Below are 21,626 nucleotides of genomic sequence, written 5' to 3'. Positions count from 1 at the left end.
CACCCTCCCAGCCAGGGGCATCAGAAGTGGTGACAAGGAAAAGGAGGCAGCCCAGTCTAGCTCAGCAGCTCTATTTACACAGCAGCGTCCCACACCCCGTGGGGCCTCTCACGGCTTCTTGGCTTTCTTCACAGAAGAGGAGCTGGAGGCCGATTCCCGCCGCTTCCTCTGAGGAGACACAAGGTGCATGGGTTTCATGCTCTGAGTCAGGAAGGTGACGCCCACTGGCCACCCACTGGTTCTCAGAACCCCTCAGAGCCATGATCCCGGTTTTGGGCACTAGAAGGGGCGGGGCCCGCGCATGCACGTGCGTGTGCTCGCTAGCAGGGCCAGCTGGAGCTCTCCTGGTTGGTCCAGCCTCTTACCGAATTGGGCGTGAGGGGTGCGCCCACCACATCGATGATGGCGTCCTTGCTGGGGTCAGAGCCGAGCCCGGGCTCAGCCGCCGCTGGCTCGGCCGGGGTCGGGGCCGGGCCTGACGCCGGGGCGGCGGGGCCCCCGAGGACGCCGGCCCGCGCCAGCGCCTCGTGCCGGTGCCGCAGCATCTGCAGCTCGTACTCGCAGTTGGCGCAGGCCTGCTTGAGCTCGTAGAGCAGCACCAGGTCACTCCGTAGCTCGTTGAACATGTGCACCAGCTCCTCCGTGGGCGTCGGGCTCAGCTCTGCGGGTGGGCAGGAGGCACAGTGGTGGGAGGCCGGCAGCAATAACTGCCCCCTACCGCCCAGCCTTCATCCACAACCTCGCCTGGGGGGTGGCGGGGGTTGGTGGGAAGGTCCATCCTGAGGGGCCCAGCCTCCACACTCACCCACACCCAGCTCCAGCAGCATCTGTTCCAGGGCCTTGATCTTCTTCTGTCCCACAGAACTGGGCAGCTTCATCTGCAATGACCCAGGCAGCTCAGGTAGAGTGGGACCCTCTCCCGGCAAGTGGTTTAGAATGAAGGGGACAAAAGGAACTGGGGGTGGGTGGGGAGGGCTAGAAGAGAAGTTAACCCCTAGAGGCAGCTCTGGGTCACAGAAGGAAACAACCAGTGAGGAGAACAGGCTGAAAGCTGTGACCTCAGCCTGGCGTCCCCTTGAGATCCCGGTGTGTCCGCCTCCACCTGCTCCAGGCCCCTGGCCTACAGCGTTCAGGCTATAGAGCTGAGGGCCCAGACACAGTGAAGAAGGTGACTCACGTACCCGCTGGCTCCGTAACGTGACGCCCGCAGACTTGAAGTCTGGGAACTTGATGCCTGCCGTCTCAGGAACAGCCTGGGGAGGAGCAGTTATGGAGACCAGGGTGTCACAGGGAGAGGGCCCAATGTCAGTCCCAGTCCCCACCCTGAGCTGGGCTGGCTTAGTCTCCACACCGGCTTCTCAGCCTCCTTTTTCTGGGGGAGCTTCTTCTTGGGGGCCTTGCGTTCTGTGCGCCGCTGCTCGGCAGTGGTGTCTGCCGCTGTGATCAGCTTCTGCAGGTCCTGGCTGCGCTTCTCCCGCTCCTTTTTCCGGGCCTCGATCTTGCGCAGCTCCTGCAGCAGGTACTCCTCCTCCGCCACCTGGGAAAGAGAGGTGCTGAGAGGAGCGTGAAATCAAGGGGCAGCGAAGGGAGAGAGGGAGACGGAGGGGTGCTAGGCTGTCTGTGAGGGACTCTGAGCAGCAGGGGGTCGTGAGGGAGGTGAAGGCTATGGAGAGCAGGGAGGGTGGCTGGTGGGTGGGACTGGATGGGGTCGGGCAGGGGCAGTAGGGGAGCTCAGGGCGTGGAGGATGGAGACTGGTCAGGGGGTCTCAGGGCTTGGAGAAGAGTCTGTGGGACTCAGGGCTGACCTGCTCTGGGGTCCGGTTATAGAGACGCTCCAGCTGTTCCTTCCGCCGTCGCTCGTGCCCAGCGTCAAATACTGGTATCTTGAGGTCTGTGCCTGGCACGGCCCGCACGTTGGCAAGCTTGGCACAGATGTGGTAGTACCTCTCCTTCAAGTCCTCCACAGAACGCTTCTAAGGACAGACAGAGAGAGAGAGACAAACGCTCAGAGGTGTGTGAAAAGGAAGGCATGAAGCTAGAGGCCTGCCAGGCCTGAGGGCTGGGCACACGTGCAAATAACAAGGCGCCAGCTCACCTTGAACTGCTGGTGGTCATACCGGTCGTGGATAACGACGAAACGTAGATCAAAGCGGCGGCTAAGGTCAAAGAGGTGGTCAGTTTCTGCCTTTGTCCAAGCATCGTCATGAAGGTAGAGCTGGTACTCCTGCTCCGAGTACACGGGCACCTGCACTGTCTAAAGGCATGGGGGGTGGGGAGGGGGACAGGGGACATGCCCACGTCATGGAACGTCATACAGGCTGCAGCCCCATGACCACAGTCCCTCCTGTTTACTGCCCATCCCTGCGCTGGACAAAAGCAAATCCTCTGCCTGGGACCCTGCACAGGACCCCTGGAGATGATGTTTCCAGAACCAAGGAAAGAAACTGACAGCTTGACCAAAGGCCTTGGCAGGACTGTCGCCTACCTCTGGATCCACTCCAGGACCAACTGCACAAAACACATGCTCCTGACCCCACGGTTAAGGTGAGCAGCCCACGGGTAAGCGTGTCTGTGGAGTCCAAGGGTCAACTTTAGAGTAGGGCAGACGGCTAAGTTCCAGAGAAAGGCCCAGGAGCCCCTAGCAGGGAATACTTGTCTGAAGCACTCCTGCCACCCAGTGGTGACAGGGAGACTTGCAGCTCCCCAAGCTGGCCAAGGTTTCATCTCTATAGAAAAAGCACCTGAATCCTACTCCCAACATAAATCCCCAACCCAACCCCCATGCCCCATCCCCCAGACTTCCCTCAGGGGAAATAGCACCACTATGGGCTGGGTCTGTCAGTCAGAGACCCCAGGAAGGAGACAGTGCTAGGCTGGACCAGGGTAGTTTCTCCATCAAACCACACTGGCTCTCAAAACCCTTATGTCCAGCAGCCTCTCGAACATTTCCTACTGGAGGTCCTACATACATTTCAAACTGAATATGTTCAGGTGATGCATGTTAACCAGATTCACTGGGGTGACCATGTCACAATATATACAAATATGGGATCATTACATTCTAAACTGAAGCTAATTATATATCAGTTATACCTCAATAAAAAAAATTCAGTATGTTCCATACTGAGCTCACTGTGCTCCCCCCTCCAGTCCAGACCTCAATGTTGGTATTACCCAAGCAACCCTAGGAGGCATCTTTAATTCCTACCTTTACCTTCGATACCCTCTTTCCCAAATCTGTGGCTTTTACCTCCCAATTCTCTACTGCCATACCCATGTCCAGACCGTCACTACTCCCACTGGTCTATCTGCCTCCACTTAATCCTCTTCCGGGCAATTCTCCATCTGCAACCAAGATGTGACCTCTCTGACACTGCTAAAAGGCAGCCTCTGGACCAGTGCTGCTGCAAACCTGGTCTACAGTAAGTACAGAAATGAAAGTACGCATTTAGAAAGCTTTACAACAATTTGTAGAAGGCAATGGCAAGCCACTCCAGTACTCTTGCCTAGAAAATCCCATGGACGGAGGAGCTTGGTAGGCTGCAGTCCATGGGGTCGCTACGAGTCAGACATGACTGAGCAACTTCACTTTCCCTTTTCACTTTCACACATTGGAGAAGGAAATGGCAACCCACTCCAGTGTTCTTGCCTGGAGAATCCCAGGGACGGGGGAGCCTGATGGGCTGCCATCTATGGGGTCACACAGAGTCAGACACGACTGAAGTGACTTAGCAGCAGTAGCAGCACAACAATTTTACAGCATCATATGCTGCTAAATAACTTAGAAGAAACATGGACTGATATTTTGTCTTTTCTTACAATTTAACTATCTTTAGTAGTCTCCGATGAATTGAGAAATTTTAAAAAACATCCTTTATCACAGATAATTTGAAAAGCACTCTTCTAGAATATATAACTGATGTTACCCAACCATCCCTTATGAAACCCCTCAAAGGCTCCCTGATACTTCGAAAGTGTCTTCTAGATAATCTTCAAACTTGCCAAGAGCAAGGGTTGTCTGGATCACTTCCTGCCTTCAGGGTTCAGCACAGAACCTGCACACTGTAGGTATAAATGAATATTTATTGAATCAATCAGTGAACACATGGTAAGTGACCTGGCCTCCCTCTGCAACCACTGTCCTTCATGGACCCCAAGTTCCCGCTGAGCAACTAGCAGTTACTGGAATATACCAGGCTCTCCCCCTCAGCCTTTACTGTTCTTGCCTGAAATGCCTTCTCACTTCCACATTCCTTCTACCTAGATAACTTCTCATCCTTCTGATCTCTCTGCAGTTGATTAAGTATCCCTCCTATGCATTTTAATTCCATTTAATTAAAAAATTATACTCAGGAACAGTGTAGCTGGTCCTGTTCTCAGAAGCTCATTATCAGGGAATTTCCTGGTGGTCCAAAGGTTAGGAGTTGGCACTTTCACTGCTGGGGTCCAGGTTTGAATCCTGGTTGGGGAACTAAGATCCCGCAAGCCATATGGCGCAGCCATAAAAATAAAAAGTTCACAGTCAAGCAAGAGATATCAGCAAATATTTATTAATATCATGGGCCTGCTAGACCTATGCTAGGGACACAATGCTGAGTAAGATGGGCCTTACCTTCTCAGAGCTCACACTCCAGCTGCAAAACTAATTTAGTACAGTGAGGCAAAATTGATGACAAAGGTATGCCTAGGATGTAATGAGTGACACCTGATTCAGCCTGGGACAAGGGTTGACAGGGAAGAGATAAATGAGGCCTGGTTCAGTCTTAAGTACAGCAGAAGTGAACTGGTGAGGGAATGCAGTGGAGAGAATCCTAAGCAGGGGGACCATGTAAACAGTGATGAGAGAGAAATGGCCTGAAGCATCAGCACACATTAGGGGAGCAAGAAAAGGGCAAGACAGGGAAAGGCCTGAGAGAGCCTGGAGTGTCAGCAGAGGGGAGCTGCTGCAGGCCTATACACATGCTAAGGAGTCTGGAATTCATCCTGTAGGTGATGGGAGCCAGAAAGGTTAAAGAGCGGAGTGAGATGGTCATGATTCTCTTCTACAAAGACCACCCTGGCAACAGTGAAGACAGAGGGGGTGAAATATAAGCTTAGGAGACCAACTGGCAGGTTTAAGAAATAATCAAGGTAGGAAGTGAAGAGGCCTGAAATAAAGCAGCAGCAGAAGGTAAAGAAAAGGGCATAGACTTGAGAAGCTTTGAACATCACAGGTTGTGACAACTGGCCATAAGGGTGAGGGAAGATGCTGTCACAGGTAACTCCTGTGTTGCTGGCTTGAGCAAGAAATCTGCCGGAGAGCCACAGACTGAAAGCACGACCCCAGGAATGAGCAGCATTGGCAGGAAGATGGTTAGTTTCCTTTACTTTGGCTTCATTCTCCACCCATAATCACCACAATCTTTCTAAAACTCAAATCTGATCCTGACACCATTCTACTTAAAACCTACTAGTGGCTCCCCAAAGACATCAGCGCAAAGCCCATTTCTGAGCCTGGCTGCCAAGCCCTGCCTGACCCAATCCTGCTAGCCTCTCAGGCCTCTTCTCCCATCATGTTCTGTCCTGGACTTCAGACTTCAGTTCAGTTCAGTTCAGTCACTCAGTCATGTCTGACTCTCTGCGACCCCATGAATCACAGCACGCCAGGCCTCCCTGTCCATCACCAACTCCCGGAGTTCACTCAAACTCATGTCCACAGAGTCGGTGATGCCATCCAACCATCTCACTCTCGGTTGTCCCCTTCTCCTCCCGCCCCCAACCTTTCCCAGCATCAGAGTCTTTTCCAGTGAGTCAACTCGTCGCATGAGGTGGCCAAAGTATTGCAGCTTCAGCCTCAGCATCAGTCCTTCCAATGAACACCCAGGATTGATCTCCCTTAGAATGGACTGGTTGGATCTCCTGGCGGAACGAGGGACTCTCAAGGAACAGGGAAATGCCCACAGCATCCCATACACATGACTGATTTTTCATTTATGTCTTTGCTCACGATGACTCCTCTGCCTGAACAAGTCACTGTACTCCTTTCCTACTATTACCTGGTGACATCCTTCAAGAGTCAATTCAATACCTTATGACCCAGAATCCCGTGCCTGGCCAGATATCTGTAGAAAACTCTAATTTCAAAGATCCACGCACCCCTATGTTCACAGCAGCACTATTCACAATAGCCAAGACATGGAAGCAATTTAAATGCCCATTGACAGTGAACAGATAAAGAAAATTGGTATATATACACAATGGAATACTGCTCAGCCATAAAAAAAGAATGAAGTAATGCCATTTGCAGCAACATAGGTGCAACCAGAGAAGTCAGAGAAAGACAAATATGTGATATCACTTATATGTAGAATCCAAATATGATACACATGAACTTACTTACAAAACAGAAATAGACTCACATACACAGGAAACACACTTATGGTTCCCAAATGGGGATGGGAGAGGGATAAATTAGGAAATTTGAGATTAGCAGATACAAACTACCATATATGAAACAGATTAAAAAGGTCCTACTGCATAACACAGGCTACTATATTCAGTGAACTTGTAATAACCTAAAATGGAAAAGAATAAGAAAAATTTTATATATGTGTGTACACACACAGACATATATAGTTTAGTCACTAAGTCATATCCAATTCTTGCAACCCCACAGACTGAAGCCCACCAGGCTCCTCTGTGCACAGAATTTCTCAGGCAAGAATACTGGAATGGGTTGCCATTTCCTTCTCCAGGGGATATTCCCAGGCCAGGGATCGAACCTGCATCTCCTGCACTGGCAGGTGGATTCTTTACCACTGAGCTACAAGGGAAGTCCTGGCATGGAGTAGTATTCACGAAATACAAAATGAATACTCTTTTGTCTTCACCTTGAATTGTCTCATCCAACCTTTCCTCCCCAACCTCAAACCCCTTACCTCTTGGATATCCCTTCTCAGTCTTACATCTCCAGCCTCTCCCTCCACTGGACCTGAAGGGCCTAAAGATGGTGGTGAGGTGGAGAAAAAGCAATTTGGGGGTGTGGGGGAGAATGATGGGTCACACCTGGACATGCTGAGTCTGAGAAGTCTGTGAGCCATTCAGGGGAACGTGTCCAGGTGCAAGTGAATGTACTGGCTGAGGGGAAAGAAGTCAGGACTTGGGAGTCCAGCTATAAGCCCCTTGGGCTGTCAGGCTCAAAGACTAGGCTGCTCCAAGCTGCAGGGACTGGGGTCCATATTATGTAGTAGCTTAAACAATGGCCTAGGGAATCTTAGCCTAGCCCAGCTCTGTTTCTCACTGGTTGGGTGAGTCTGGGTAGGGCCCTGCTCCATCTGAGCCTCAGTCATCTAGACCAGAGATAAATCAGCGTGGACTAGGGTGCTGGTACAGAGAATGAAGAACACAGGCAGATGTCATTTATTATAGAAACCATCAGCAGGACTCATGACAAGATATATCATTGAGGTCTAGCTCAAATCTCAGCTTCTCAGAGAGGCCCTCCCTGACCACCCGACCTAAATTAGGCCTCCCCTACATCTACAAGTTCCCTCTTTATCTCATTTCATATCCTGGTTTCATTGATCGGTCCTGTCTGAAAGAATCCAACTTATCTGTTTCCACGTTTGTTGTATGTCTTCCCTACTTTCTTTGTCCTGTTGTTGACTGAAATAATATGAGTGCTAAAGGAGGATTAGTTAAGGATGAGTCCCAGATTTCTGGTTTGGGTCACTGGGTGGATGGTAGGGTCATTCACTGATGTGGGGCACAGCCTTAGGGGTGGGGAACAGAGGGAAGATTGTAAGTTCTGCTCTCGGGAACCCACTTGATCTAAAGTACCCGTGGGGCCTTTAGGGAGAGAGGTAGGCAAATGGCTGGATATATGGGAACTGCTGCTCTGGACTGGAGATATTAAGTTGTGGTTAGTGACACAGAGAGGGTAACTGAGGTCATGGTGTAAATGAGACACACTAGGGAGAAAGCAGAGAGTGAGCAGAGTAGAGCACCTAGGACCGAGCTCTGAAGAACAGCAACAACTGAGAGGCCAAGGCAGCACACCAAAATCAGAGCAGGGCTAGGAGAGGACAGGATCCCATGGGCAGAGAAGACCCTGCAGGCATGTGTCCCAAGGACCGAGCAGGCAAACATGGTCGAGACCTGGTCTGAGCGTGCCTCTGGAGCCAACCAGGAGACTGGAGACCTCAGGCATGTGGCTCAGAGTAGGTGGGCATAACCTTGGCCTATGTCCCCATGGTGGTGGCTCACCTTATTGAACCTGGCGAAGGGGTAGTCCTTGCCCTCCTCTGCTGCTCTTCGCCAGTGGAAGAACATGGCTCCATCCTTGCGGGCTGGGTTGGTGAATGGCATCCACTTCCAGGGCCGTACCTTCTTGGAGCCCAACTTGGCCTTCACTGTGCGGTAGCCTTGACCAGTGTCACTGGGTAGCAGTGGGGGTGCATCCCTGGGAGCAGGGTTTAAGGAGATGAGAGATTACAGAGTCAGAAGGTGTGGAGAGAGCCTTTGGACCCAGGCTGCTAATCTATCCTAGAGCAAGGAAGTCACGTCCTGGAGTGAGACATCCGAGCTCCTGCATCCTAGTAGGCAAGCATGAGCCCTGTGTGAGGAGGAAACTGGCTGGGAAAATCAGGAGTTAGGGACAGGCAGGTTGGTCAGGGGCCTAAGCCTGGGGCCCTGGGGTTCTAATACTTGCTTCTTGTCAGAGTAGAGCAGTGCATAGACCTCCCGGTGCATGCCCTCGGGCCTCTTGAAGGTCAGTGTCTCCGAGGACTTCTTGGACTTTTTCTGGGGAGGGAAACCACAGGAGAGGAACCACAGCCTAAACTCCCTTTCCTGAAAATTCTTTAGCCCAGCTCAATCCCTGAAAAAACCAGCACCTACAGGTAGAGCGACACACATTCACACTATGACACATCGTGACACAATATGAAGGTACAGAAACCCACTCAAGGGGCACCTGGGTGTGAATGGGTCATTCCCCACCACACCTCTAAGCTCAGAGCCCGACCTGGCAGAGGAGAAGACGCTTCTCCAGTATCTCAGCATGGTCACCCCGCCTTGATGCCCCTCCCCCAAACATGCCACACAAGTGTCACACTCTCCAGGTCCTCTCCTACACGTGTCACACTTTCTTGGTCCCCACCACTTCCCACGGGTGTCCCCCTCCTCCGTCCCACCTCGCCAAGGTGACACGTGCTCTCTATCCCGTGCGTCACGTCTTTTACCGCCCGTCTCACTCCAGTGTGGCACCCCATCTCTCCTCGAGCCCTCTTCTGTTGTCACTCCTCGCCACTTCACTCCCGCTACCCGACTCCCAGGCACCACTGCTACCTTGTCCGGATTGATAATGTCCTTCTTGCTGATGGTCCCAGAGGCTGCATCTCCCTCTGGACCCCCGAGTTCTAGAATGTCCCGGACATCCGCGCCCGTAGCCATCGCGCCCAAAGGATGGGGGAGCGCCCCGAGGTCAAGGGTCAGTGCCTGAAGAGGGACCAGGCTCAGATCAGGAGGCGGAGCCACTTCAGCCCCAAGTGGGGGCGGGGTGAGGAGGCGGGCCGCGAGGACGAGAGTGGCCCAGGGTCAGGTCGGGACCCCGCCAGTGTCCCGCCACCTGAGTCTCCCCAACGGCCCCAGCTGTCTCCTAAGTCTCAGCGCCTCCACACCTAGGCTTCCCGGCTGCGGCCCAGCAGCTCCACTATCTCCTCACAGCCGCGGACAGAAACTTCCGGTCGTGCGCGTTATAAACGCGGCCGACAGGAACGCTTCCGGTCTGTGCAAGTGGAAAGCAAGCCGGCTGGCAACCCAGTATGAAAACTACTGACCGCGCAGAGCCTGTCACCCACCTTACCTCCCAGGAGCTCCCCGGTTTCTTGGACTGCCTGGGGTTCTGGCATTTTCCCCTCCGCGTTGGCATTTCCCTCTGCATTGAACCATCGCGCAATGAAAAGAGAGTGCACAGGTTTGTCACCATGGGAGTCGCTTAATTTCTCTGCACTCGTTTCTTCAAAGTGGAAACTGTCATGGTACCTGCGTAAAGGAAGTGCCAATAATCCATGTAAAACATTAACACGGTGCCTCTTTCCATTAAACGAATTAGTGGTGTTAATTGCCTCTGTTCATTTAGTGCTAAGTACGTACCAGACACTGTGCTGAGCGCTGAAGAAATCAACCAGACAAGGCAGAGCTTGCCAGGGTGGCTGCCAGGATGGTGTGACGTGTGGACCCTCACTCGCACCTCCTCTGATTGGGTTGTCTGTGGATCGGGGTCCCGTGGGACTTTACTGGAGCCCAGCTTTCTGAAACTTCACTTTTCTGGGAGCTAGCTGCATTAGTGTGGGTTCCAAAGAGGTCCAAGAGCACAGCCCCAAGCAGGTAGAACTGAAAGAATTATCCCACAAGGGAAGAAACTTGCTGATCTTCCTGGAGAGAGAGAGAGAATTCAAGAACAGAAGGTCCTGAGGAAGGGCAGAAGGGACAGGGGAAGCAGCTCCTAACTTCAGCCTCTGCAAAATAGCCTGCAGACATGGAGGACCCTGGGCATTGGGCATGGGAGATGGAGTGGAGCTTATAAGGCAGGGGTCCCCAACCACCAGGATCTAAGGCCTGATGATCTGAGTTGGAGCTGATGTAATAATAATAGAAATAAAGTGCACAATACATGTAATGTGTTTGAAGCATCCCAAAACCACCCCTCCCCTCAATCAGTGCAAAAACTGACTTCCAAGAAACCGGTTCCTGGTGCAAAATGGTTGGGGACCGCTGTTGTAAGGTATTAAGGAGACCAGACCCCAAGCCAGGGGCTTGTCAAAATCTGAGAGGAGCAGACAGCCCACACAAGTGAGCTATCAATGTTGTATCCTGTTCTGACTTGGGGAGGGGGAGGGGGAGGGAAAAATTGCTGCTGCAGCCACAAACCTAGCTAGATCCCAAAAGTTTGGAGAACTGGACCTAGAGATACAAACCTTGCCCTGCTTCTGAGGCCTAATTCCTGGGTGAATGCTCTGAGCTCTAATCAGATTCCAGGGGAAGCCAGGGTCTTGCAGCCAGCAAATGCCCACAGGGTAAAGGAACAGTCCTCGGAGCCAGAAGTGGACAAAACAGTGGGAAAGTGTCCTGCATCTCAGCCTCAAACACTTGATTCTGCTTGTAATTAGTGTTGCATGATTATTTAAGATATATCTCTCCTGATAGAATAATTTCTGTGAGGACAAGGATGTGGTACACCAATGTATGTATGTGATAGGCGTTATTCTAGGCTTTGGGAATGCAGTGGGTGAATGAGATACAAATATTTCCCAACGGGGCTCATATCTAGCATATAAACAATAAAATAGATAGTTTAAGTTTCATAGGGACAAGAGCTATGAAAAAAATTCAATAGGGTAATAGGATAGGGGACTAAGCATAGTGTGGTCAGGAAAAGTTTCTTGGGAAGCTGAAATCTGAGCTGAGGTTTAAATAATGGAAACAGCCACAAAATACCTGGGGAAGGAGTGTTTCAGACATGAGGAATAACAAGTGCAAAGCCCCTAAAATGGAAGGAACACTGTATGTTGAAAGGACATAAAGAAGAGAGGCTGGTGTGGTGGCTGTTGGGTAAGGAGGGGAAGAATAGGAAGACTTAAGATCAGAGGTAGGCACTAGGGGCCACAGTAATGAGTTTGGGTTTTATCCTAAGAGGAATCATTTATCTTTCTGTCTTGGATATGGCCTGGTTTCTTCCCTTTTCTTGGAGTGCCGCCTTAGCTGCTGTCATTAGGAAATCCCTCAGAATGATTGGTCCAGATCTTCTCATTCCTTGGGGAAACTGAGTCCAGGATTGGGGAAAAGGGAATGAGAGAGGGATGCCTCTCTCTTGACCCTTCTGGGAGCCACTGCCACACTTCCTGTATCACACTGCAGGTGACAGTGGATGTCTCTGCCAGGCCCAAGGGAAGCTTATTCTGCAGTGCCCACCCAGCTGACCCTCCACAGAAACCCAGCATCACTTCTGAAGAGACTCTTGCATTGCAGTGTCCTATTGAGGGGCCTGGGAGAGGGACTTCAGGTTGGGGTGCCCTGGGGCTGCAGAGGCAACTTTAACAGAGTTTTCATTCAACCCTGAGAGCAATATGAAGCCATTGAAGGGTATGGGGGGGCATGGGGAGGAGAGTTGGGAAGAAGGTTTAAAACAGTCAGGTTCATCTTTAAGAAAGATCACTGGTGGCTTGCTGGTGCAGGGAGCTGGAGACAGAACAAGGTGGGAAGCAGTGGTAGAGTCAGCTGGAACTAGGGACTGATGGAATGTGGATGTAGGAGGCAGAATCAAAAAGGATCCTAGAAGCCCATCCCTCTTCAGCCTGTCTGTTGACAGCTCAGCTAGAAAATAGTAGACTGGCACCCCGAGTGTCTGGCCTGGCTCTCTCCTTCCTTCCCTCCTCTCCCTTCACCCTCTCCCCTCCTCCCCTCTCCTCACCAAGACTATGCCCTCTTTAAGTGTGGCAGTGGGTTTTCTCATCCTCTGGGCTCTCCCAGCAAGTGGTCATGTGCCCTATTTTCAGGGGCTTCTTAGAAACTGTGGGGAAGGGAATGTGGTGTGTGCGTGCTGTGATCAAGATCCGGAGCCACTCCATCTGCCCTGGTCTTGCTCAGGCGAATTACGAAGGATGTTTTCCAACTAACAGGACAAATTTCCCACGTTTGGAAATGGGCAAAGAGCATGATTAGGAAATTCACACAAGTGCAACAGCCAATAACCATACAGATAAGCATTCCACCTTACTGGGATTCAAAGAGTTGAAAAATTGAGAGCTATCATGAGAAATCATTTTATGACTATCAAATAGCTAAAACTTCAACATAATTGTGATACCTATTTTTGACAAGGGTGTGGTTGAAATAGGCGCCATATTTCTATATACTGTTGGTGGAAATGTACATTGACTTGATTTTGTTCATTAGTTTATTCAACAAATAATTGTTTAGTATTTAACTGTAAAGTGGAAGTGAAAGTGTTAGTCACTCAGTAATGTCCAACTTTTTGCGACTCCATGGACTGTATAGCCTGCCAGGCTCCTCTGTCCATGGAATTCTCCAGGCAAGAATACTGTACTGGGTATCCATTCCCTTTTCCAGGGGATCTTCCTGGCCCAGGGATTGAACCCAGGTCTTCCACATTGCAGGTAGATTCTTTACCTTCTGAGCCACCAGGGAAGTCATTTAGTTAGGCCATTATGTGCCAGGCCCTGTGCCTTAAAGGCTCCAGCCATCCAGAAGGAAAATGTGATTACTGCCTTCAGCTGGTACATTAAGAACTGTGCACTTCCTCAAGTGAACATTGTACCTCAATATAAAGGACCAAGTAGATGAGAACTGGAGCTTCCTGTGAGGCCTGATCAAGATGACTACCTCTCCAAAGCATCCTGTGACCCTGGGGCAAAAGCCAGTGGGACCGACAAAGTCCAGGGTGAGGAGCTGGAGGACAGGGGTCTCGGCAAGGCCTGTGTGGTCTCCCTCCAGTTCTAGGGGCCAAAGGAAGATGAAAACCTCTTTGGGATGGCTGGAGGGCACATGTGGCCCCAACAGGACAGTGTGTGTGTGGAGGCGGGGGCTGGAGAGATGGGGAGAGGGGGGTCGAGCAGGCAGAGTGGGGGTGGCCCCCTCCTCCCAGGATGGAGTTTCCTGGGATATTCCTGGGAGCCCTGCCCCTGTCCCCACCCCCAGAAGTCTCCAGAATTTGCAGTAGATTGAAGAAGCTTCCAACATTCTCCACAAAGGAAAAGATTTCTGTTTTCACACTCAGCTCCCATGGATTCCAGGATTTGTGGAAGGTCTCTCTCTCTACCATTTCAGCTTTTTTTAAATTCTAGCTCTTGCAGGCATCTCCCTTCTCCTTCCCCTACCAGTAGCATGTCATCAATTATCAGCTTTCCTGAGCGGACTCCTGTGGTATATTTTATGTAATTGAGCTTATTTTACTTTTTGGCAGAACAGTCTCCTCAGTTGCCAGAACTCTAAGAAATACATTTCTTTTAAGTCATTCTGTCTATAGTTATTTCTGTTACAGCAGCTCAAGCTAAGACATCTTTCTTTTTCTTTTTTTCTTTTAAACACATGTATTTTTTTATTTGGTGAGCCAGTCCTTCCAAAATCTGGAGTCTCTTACAAACTTCCTTGTGAGACAATTCTTTTGCTTGTCTACACTAAATAAACAAAAATTAAAGTAAGAAACAAGAGGCCACACCTTGTACCACTCACCTCAAAGAGTTAGAAAGCTTGGTGGCCCTCTTGGGTCTGGAGACCATGTATACTATATTTGAGCACACTGCTCTGACTCATTTATCAGTAACCTGTAGGTTTAAAGAGGAGCCTGGCTCCAAGAGATAGGCCTAGGTTGCAGTGTTACTAGTTGGGCCTGATTATCCAACAGACCCAATGTTTTGGACGTATTTTGTGACAGAAATCTTACTTAATACCTTCAGGCAATTCCAATTGGGGAATCATAGCATGGGCACCCAGGATTCTGAAGCAAGGCTCTGATCCCACCCACAAACCACTGGCCACTACTTGAGAAGGAGTTTTTGGCTTACAATGACTATTGTAGAAACTAAACACTTGTCTGTGAGATGCCATGAAACCACCCAATGAGAACTGAGAATTATTTGATCCACTGGACCATAACGTTGGGGTTGACAGTCAGCATTCCATGATAAAATGTAAGGGGTATATGAAGTGAAATGAAGTCGCTCAGTCGTGTCCAACTCTCTGCGACTCCATGGACTGTAGCCTACCAGGCTCCTCCATCCATGGGATTTTCCAGGCAAGAGTACTGGAGTGGGTTGCCATCTCCTTCTCCAGGGGATCTTTCCAACCCTGGGATCGATCCCAGGTCTTCCACATTGCGGGTAGACGCTTTACCGTCTAAGCCACCAGGGAAGCCCATATAAGAAAGCCCAAGGGGTATATCAGTTCAGTTCAGTCATTCAGTCGTGTCCAACTCTTTGCGACCCCATGAATCACAGCATGCTAGGCCTCCCTGTCCATCACCAACTCCCAGAGTTCACTCAAACTCATGTCCATCGAGTTGGTGATGCCATCCAGCCATCTCATTCTGTCGTCCCCTTCTCCTCCCGCCCCCAATCCCTCCCAGAATCAGAGTCTTTTCCAGTGAGTCAACTCATCGCATGAGGTGGCCAAAGTATTGGAGTTTCAGCTTTAGCATCAGTCCTTCCAATGAACACCCAGGACTGACCTCCTTGAGGATGGACTGATTGGATCTCCTTGAAGTCCAAGGGACTCTCAAGAGTCTTCTCCAACACCACACTTCAAAAGCATCAATTCTTCAGTGATCAGCTTTCTTCACAGTCTAAATCTCACATCCATACATGACCACGGGAAAAACCATAGCCTTGACTAGACGGACCTTGGTTGGCAAAGTAATGTCTCTGCTTTTAAATATGCTATCTAGGTTGGTCATAACTTTCCTTCCAAGGAGTAAGCGTCTTTTAATTTCCTGGCTTCAATCAGCATCCGCAGTGCTTTTGGAGCCCCAAAAAATAAAGTCTGACACTGTTTCCACTGTTTGTCCATCTATTTCCCATGAAGTGATGGGACCAGATGCTATGATCTGAGTTTTCTGAATGTTGAGCTATAAGCCAACTTTTTCACTCTCCTCTTTCACTTTCATCAAGAGGCTTTTTATTTCCTCTTCACTTTCTGCCATAAGGGTGGTGTCATCTGCATATCTGAGGTTATTGATATTTCTTATTTTCAATCACAAGTACTTAGAGCTATAGATTTTATCCTGCATCCTGCTAATCATTTTATGCTTTCATTATCATTCTAACTTCCCTTGTAATTACTTCTTTGATCCATGGATTGTTTAGAACTATGTTGCTTCATTTCCAAATATTTGGGAGTTTTCTGGGTAGCTTATGATTATTGATATCTAATTTATTTCATTGTGGTCAAAGAACATATTTTATATGATATCAAAGCTTTCAAATGTATTGAGACTTGTTTTATGGCTCAGCATATGGTCCATTGATGTGTACAATGTGTACAATGTTTGAAAAGAATATATATCCTGCAGTTGTGGTATACAGTTTTATAAATTTCCATTAGGGCAAGATATTTGATGATATTTAGTTCACATAATCTATTTCTTGATATTTTTATGTCTATTAGTCTGTTGCTGAGGGTTTCTTTTCATCTCCAACTATGATCATGGAATTGTGTATTTCTTCTTTTAGTTCTGTCAATTTTTGTTCCACGCACTTTGAAACTCTGTCATTAGGTTATAATCTCTGTTGTCACAAATTAATAATTCTTATAGCTTCCTGGTAAATTGATCTCTTTGCCATTATGAAATATCTATCTTTTTAAATATTTATTTTATTGATTTATTTTGGTCAGGTCTTAGTTGTGGCATGTGTGATCTTTCCTTGCAGCACGTGAGATTTCTCTAGTTGCCCCCTGGCATGTGGGATCTTAATTCTCCAGCCAGGGATCAAACCTGCATCTCCTGCTTTGGAAGGTGGATTCTTAACCACTAGACCACCAGGGAAGTCCTAAAGTATCTATCTCTAGTCTTGATCTTGAAATATACTTTAACTCATCTCTCCAGCCTTCACAAGCTTCTTGTTTGCATGGTATATACTTTTTCCTTCCATTTTATTTCATCTTTTAGAGTGAATCTCTTATATACAGCAGGTATTTGGGTTTTGCTTTTCTTTATCCATTCAAACAACCTCTGCCTGTTAAGACATAAGTGTTTATTGAGGGATGGGTGGCAAAGGAGAAGACGCTTAGGCCTGGTCTCATTTGTATCCTTTCCATCTGATGATGAATGCTTTTGGACACTGCAGACTTGAGAATGGATCAACTAGTTTCCAGGTTATGGAAGGAAGGTCACCTGGTTGTCCCAGGGACAAGCATGCAGTCTCTATCAGGGCCTGCTGCTGCTGCTGCTAAGTCACTTCAGTCATGTCTGATTCTGTGTGACCCCAAAGACGGCAGCCCACCAGGCTCCCCCGTCCCTGGGATTCTCCAGGCAAGAACACTGGAGTGGGTTGCCATTTCCTTCTCCAATGTGTGAAAGTGAAAAGTGAAAGTGAAGTCACTCAGTCATGTCTGACTCATAGCGACCCCATGGACTGCAGCCTAGCTCCTCCATCCACGGGATTTTCTAGGCAAGAGTACTGGAGTGGCTTGCCATTGCCTTCTCCGCTATCAGGGCCTAGTAGCAAGATAAAGCTGTTTCTCAAAGGAGATCAGTTACTTATCAAACACAGCATGGTTTTCTTCACTTCTGTATTGCTGCTCCTGCGCTTGCTATCGGAGAAGGCAATGGCAAGCCACTCCAGTACTCTTGCCTAGGAAATCCCATGGACGGAGGAGCCCGGTAGGCTGCAGTCCATGGGGTCGCTACGAGTCAGACATGACTGAGCGACTTCACTTTCACTTTTCACTTTCACACATTGGAGAAGGAAATGGCAGCCCACTCCAGTGTTCTTGCCTGGAGAATCCCAGGGATGGGGGAGCCTGGTGGGCTGCCGTCTATAGGGTCACACAGAGTCGGACACGACTGAAGTGACTTAGCAGCAGCAGCAGCAGCAGCGCTTGCTATAGTCTCCATCAGCAAGGTGATTGCAACATGATTGGAATCTGGTGGGCCATGGAGACCAAGTGGCCCATCTGCTTACATTGAAGGCTAGACCAATTGGACAGTTTCCTTTGCTCTGGATTCCTCTCAAAGCTAATGGTCTTTCAGATTAACTCAGTAGATGAGTGGCTGCCAAGACATCCAAATATAAAGTGTGCTTCCTCAAAAATCCAAGAAAACCACCAAGTACCCAGATTCAACTACTCTAAGACACCATCAACTGAAAGGTGAACTTTTATTTATATTCCACTATGAAGAATTTTATGAAACATTATCAATTAAACAATAGCATATCATTGATTGTAACATAAATTCCATTTCAGAGGTATTAGAATATTGGAAAAAATATTGTGAATGAACTAAATGCCACTGAATTGTTCATTTTAAAATAATTAATTTTATGTTATGTGAATTTTGCCTCAACGACATTTTATTTTTTTTAAATGTGAATCAGTAAAATATAGCATTCTGTCACTTTCATATGGTAGGAGGGTATAAGGCGAAGCAACTGGTACTTAGGGAAGGACACTGTGATACTGTCTAGAACACTGGCTCTGCGGAAACATCACTCACGTGTATTTTCATGGAATTTACGTTGATTTACCAGAAGGAGTCAACAGAAGGCTTTCACAGAACTGTGTCACTATTTCCTCTTGCTGACAAGGATTGTCAGAAGTCACCCATTAGCCTCAGCAGGGGAAGAGAAGCCACTTCTACTGGCCGGGGAGGCGGGTAGGATTTTAGATGCTCTGAGTTATCTGATTGCTTTCTTTTCTGGTCAACACTCTGACATTCACATAACAGACTGGCAAGGCTGTGAATTTCATTGGTATTATACTACAGTAATCCTCAATATCACACTTTGGATTTGATTTTCAGTTACTATCAGCCTCATGACTGCAAGAGATAAATTATTTTTATGATAGGCATAGAAAGTCAATGGTTTGGGACTTGTCTTGAATCAAAATTTTAGGGTATTGAGTTTCACATTCTTTTCTTCTTTTTTGTTTTTTCACTCTGTTCAGAAAGAACTTCCTCTTTACTGGGTTCACAAATCCCTTCTGCCCTCTGTGCTGTTCTGTGGCAGAGGCCACTTAGTTCACCAATACTTTGCCTTCATCGTTCATTCTGGTGATAATTGAGTGAAAGTGATAAGCAGTTGGCAGCAGGCCAAGGGCTACCTTTAAGATTACCTGGATTCTCACTGCCCCAAAATAAATACCAAATTCATGCCTGTTATGATACCAATTTCTTTACCAGTTAAAGCTCATAGTTCTGAGTTTTGTTTTCAAATTTTTAAAAAAGTAGCCAAAATTGTCCCAAAAAGAATTAGAAAACCAAATGGGGCAATAACCATAAAAAAACTGAAAATACTGTCATTGAATGACAAAGTTAAAAGGTAATTTTAAATACGTGAGTTCTAGGTAACCATGAAATTAAAAGACGCTTACTTCTTGGAAGGAAAGTTATGACCAACCTTGATAATATATTAAAAAGCAGAGACATTACTTTGCCAACAAAGGTCCGTCTAGTCAAGGCAATGGTTTTTCCCATGGTCATGTACGGATGTGAGAGTTGGACTGTGAAGAAAGCTGATCGCCGAAGAATTGATGCTTTTGTTGAGAGTCCCTTGTACCGCAAGGAGATCCAACCAGTCCATTCTAAGGGAGATCGATCCTGGGTGTTCATTGGAAGGACTGATGCTAAAGTTGAAACTGCAATACTTTGGCCACCTCATGCAACGAGTTGACTCACTGGAAAAGACTCTGATGCTGGGAAAGGTTGGGGGCGGGAGGAGAAGGGGACGACCGAGAATGAGATGGCTGGATGGCATCACCGACTCTGTGGACATGGGTTTGAGTGAACTCCGGGGGTTGGTGATGGACAGGGAGGCCTGGCATGCTGTGGTTCATGGGGTCGCGGAGAGTCGGACACGACTGAGCGACTGAACTGAACTGAACTGAACTGAGGTAACCTTCAGGGGAAAGATTATTCCTCATTTATAAATAAATAAGTCAACTTTAGAGCATATAAGATGAAATTTCCTCAACTCGGGAAAGTAGCATGATACCGGAGCCTAATAAGGAGAGAAACACATTTGAAGGATACATAATTTTCACATTGTAGAATCTATTTAAGAAAATAAGAAAAGGCCAAACATCCTCCCGTCAGGGTGCACGACAGGGCAGAGATGGAGGGTAGGTTAGGCAAGGTAAACCAGGCACTAGGCAAAGGACTTGCATCAAAACCACTGTAATACATTCATGTGAGTGATTTAACTCGAGAAGTCTGATTGCTGGATATTATATGGAGTTTGGCAAGATGCCTTCTCCCAAGAGCATGCTGAAAGATGCAGAGATGATGGCACAAATCCCGAAGGACATGGAGATTACAGAATATGAGGTAAGAGTTGTAAATCAGATGTTGGAGTTTGCCTTTCAATTTGTGACCACAATTTTAGATGATGCAAAAATTTCTAAGAGAGTTACTGTTGATGCTCATGATGTGCAATTGGCAATCCAGTGCTATGCTAACCAATCTTCTACCTCTCCTTCCCCAAGAGATTTTTTTATTACACTTTGAAGAAAGAAATCAAACTCTTTTGCAATCAATCAAGCCACATTCAGGCCCTAGACTGTCACTTGAAGAAGGCAATGGCAACCCACTCCAGTACTCTTGCCTGGAAAATCTCATGGACGGAGGTGCCTGGTAGGCTACGGTCCATGGGGTTGCGAAGAGTTGGACACGACTGAGCGACGTCACTTTCACTTTTCACTTTCATGCACTGGAGAAGGAAATGGCAACCCATTCCAGTATTCTTGGCTGGAGAATCCCAGGGACAGAGGAACCTGGTGGCTGCTGTCTATGGGGTCACATAGAGTCGGACACGACTGATGCAACTTAGCAGCAGCAGCAGATTGCCACTCGATAGATATTGATTGGCTGTTCCAACCTATAGACTTTAATCTTTACCAAATAAAGACATAAACTCTGCAGGTAGAGTAACAGTTCCACAGGTAAATGTTGGCTCAGTTTTTGGCACACCAAGTACTCCCACTCCAGGCACCCAATCCCACAAACCATGTCTGTTTCAACTAAGGTTAATTCTTTACCAGCTGAGCCACCAGGGAAGCCCTCAACTAAGGTAGGGACTCCAATGTCCCTCACAGAGTCAAGGTTTACAGTACAGATTCCTGCTTCACAGCCCCCAGCTGTAAAAGCATCAGTTCTTCCAACAGCAGCAGTTCACCACATTCAGATTAATCCATCATTAATAGGGTCCAAAACCACTATTATTACCACTAACGTGATACCGTCATAAAAGACTTCCAATGAGTCATCAAACAAGTTAAAAGAAAATGTGAAGGTGATATTGATAATGATGATGGTGATGACAATCATTTATAATCTAGCCTTAATGCATGTAACATGCATACTTGGTCTTGAAACCATTGTACTGAAATTAAACACGCACATGATATTTTCAAGTTGTTTTAGAAAACTTCAATAGTAGTTAATGAGTACATATAGTTACCATAGTTTTCAATTAAGATGTTGCTGCTACTGCTAAGTTGCTTCAGTCGTGTCCGACTCTGTGAGACCCCATAGATGGCAGCCCACCAGGCTCCCCCATCCCTGGGATTCTCCAGGCAAGAATACTGGAGTGGGTTGCCATTTCCTTCTCCTAATTAAGATGTTCAGTTCAGTTCAGTTCAGTTCAGTTGCTCAGTCGTGTCCGACTCTCCGCGACCCCATGAATCACAGCACGCCAGGCCTCCCTGTCCATCACCAACTCCCGGAGTACACTCAAACTCATGTCCACAGAGTTGGTGATGCCATCCAGCCATCTCATTCTCCGTCGTCCCCTTCTCCTCCCGCCCCCAACCTTTCCCAGCATCAGATGTTAGATTTTCTTTAATAGGACTAGTAATCGTTTCTCAGCAGCCTTTAAGTATAAAAAACAAGTTGTTATTAAAGAAAGAAAGGA

The 21,626-nt window shown here is 48.0% G+C and overlaps 1 protein-coding gene and 1 pseudogene across 5 annotated transcripts; one reads left to right on the top strand and one right to left on the bottom strand.

Moving 5' to 3' along the window:
* Positions 1-55: 55 nt before the first annotated feature.
* DMAP1 (DNA methyltransferase 1 associated protein 1) lies at positions 56-9,733 on the bottom strand. 5 transcript variants are annotated; one of them, XM_055403816.2, is made up of 11 exons: positions 9,660-9,733; positions 9,328-9,477; positions 8,690-8,781; positions 8,245-8,440; positions 2,096-2,254; positions 1,806-1,973; positions 1,352-1,537; positions 1,182-1,253; positions 806-878; positions 366-661; positions 56-168 (listed from the first exon to the last, which is right to left on the bottom strand). In XM_055403816.2, the coding sequence occupies exons 2-11, from the start codon at positions 9,430-9,432 to the stop codon at positions 109-111; spliced, it is 1,407 nt and encodes a 468-aa protein (XP_055259791.1). In that variant the 5' UTR covers positions 9,433-9,477; positions 9,660-9,733; the 3' UTR covers positions 56-108. The 5 variants fall into 5 exon arrangements, with proteins under 5 accessions (XP_055259791.1, XP_055259792.1, XP_055259794.1 ...); XM_055403817.2 differs by having other exon boundaries at positions 9,608-9,725; XM_055403819.2 differs by lacking the exon at positions 8,690-8,781.
* Positions 9,734-19,945: 10,212 nt separating this feature from the next.
* On the top strand, positions 19,946-21,046 carry LOC129540316 (transcription initiation factor TFIID subunit 9-like; annotated as a pseudogene).
* The last annotated feature ends 580 nt before the right edge of the window (positions 21,047-21,626 follow it).

Source organism: Moschus berezovskii, chromosome 4, assembly GCF_049115385.1.
Source record: "Moschus berezovskii isolate FMDL1 chromosome 4, NW_MosBer_1.0, whole genome shotgun sequence".
Taxonomy (NCBI): Eukaryota; Metazoa; Chordata; class Mammalia; order Artiodactyla; family Moschidae; genus Moschus; species Moschus berezovskii.
This window is presented reverse-complemented; position numbering and strand designations above follow the sequence as displayed.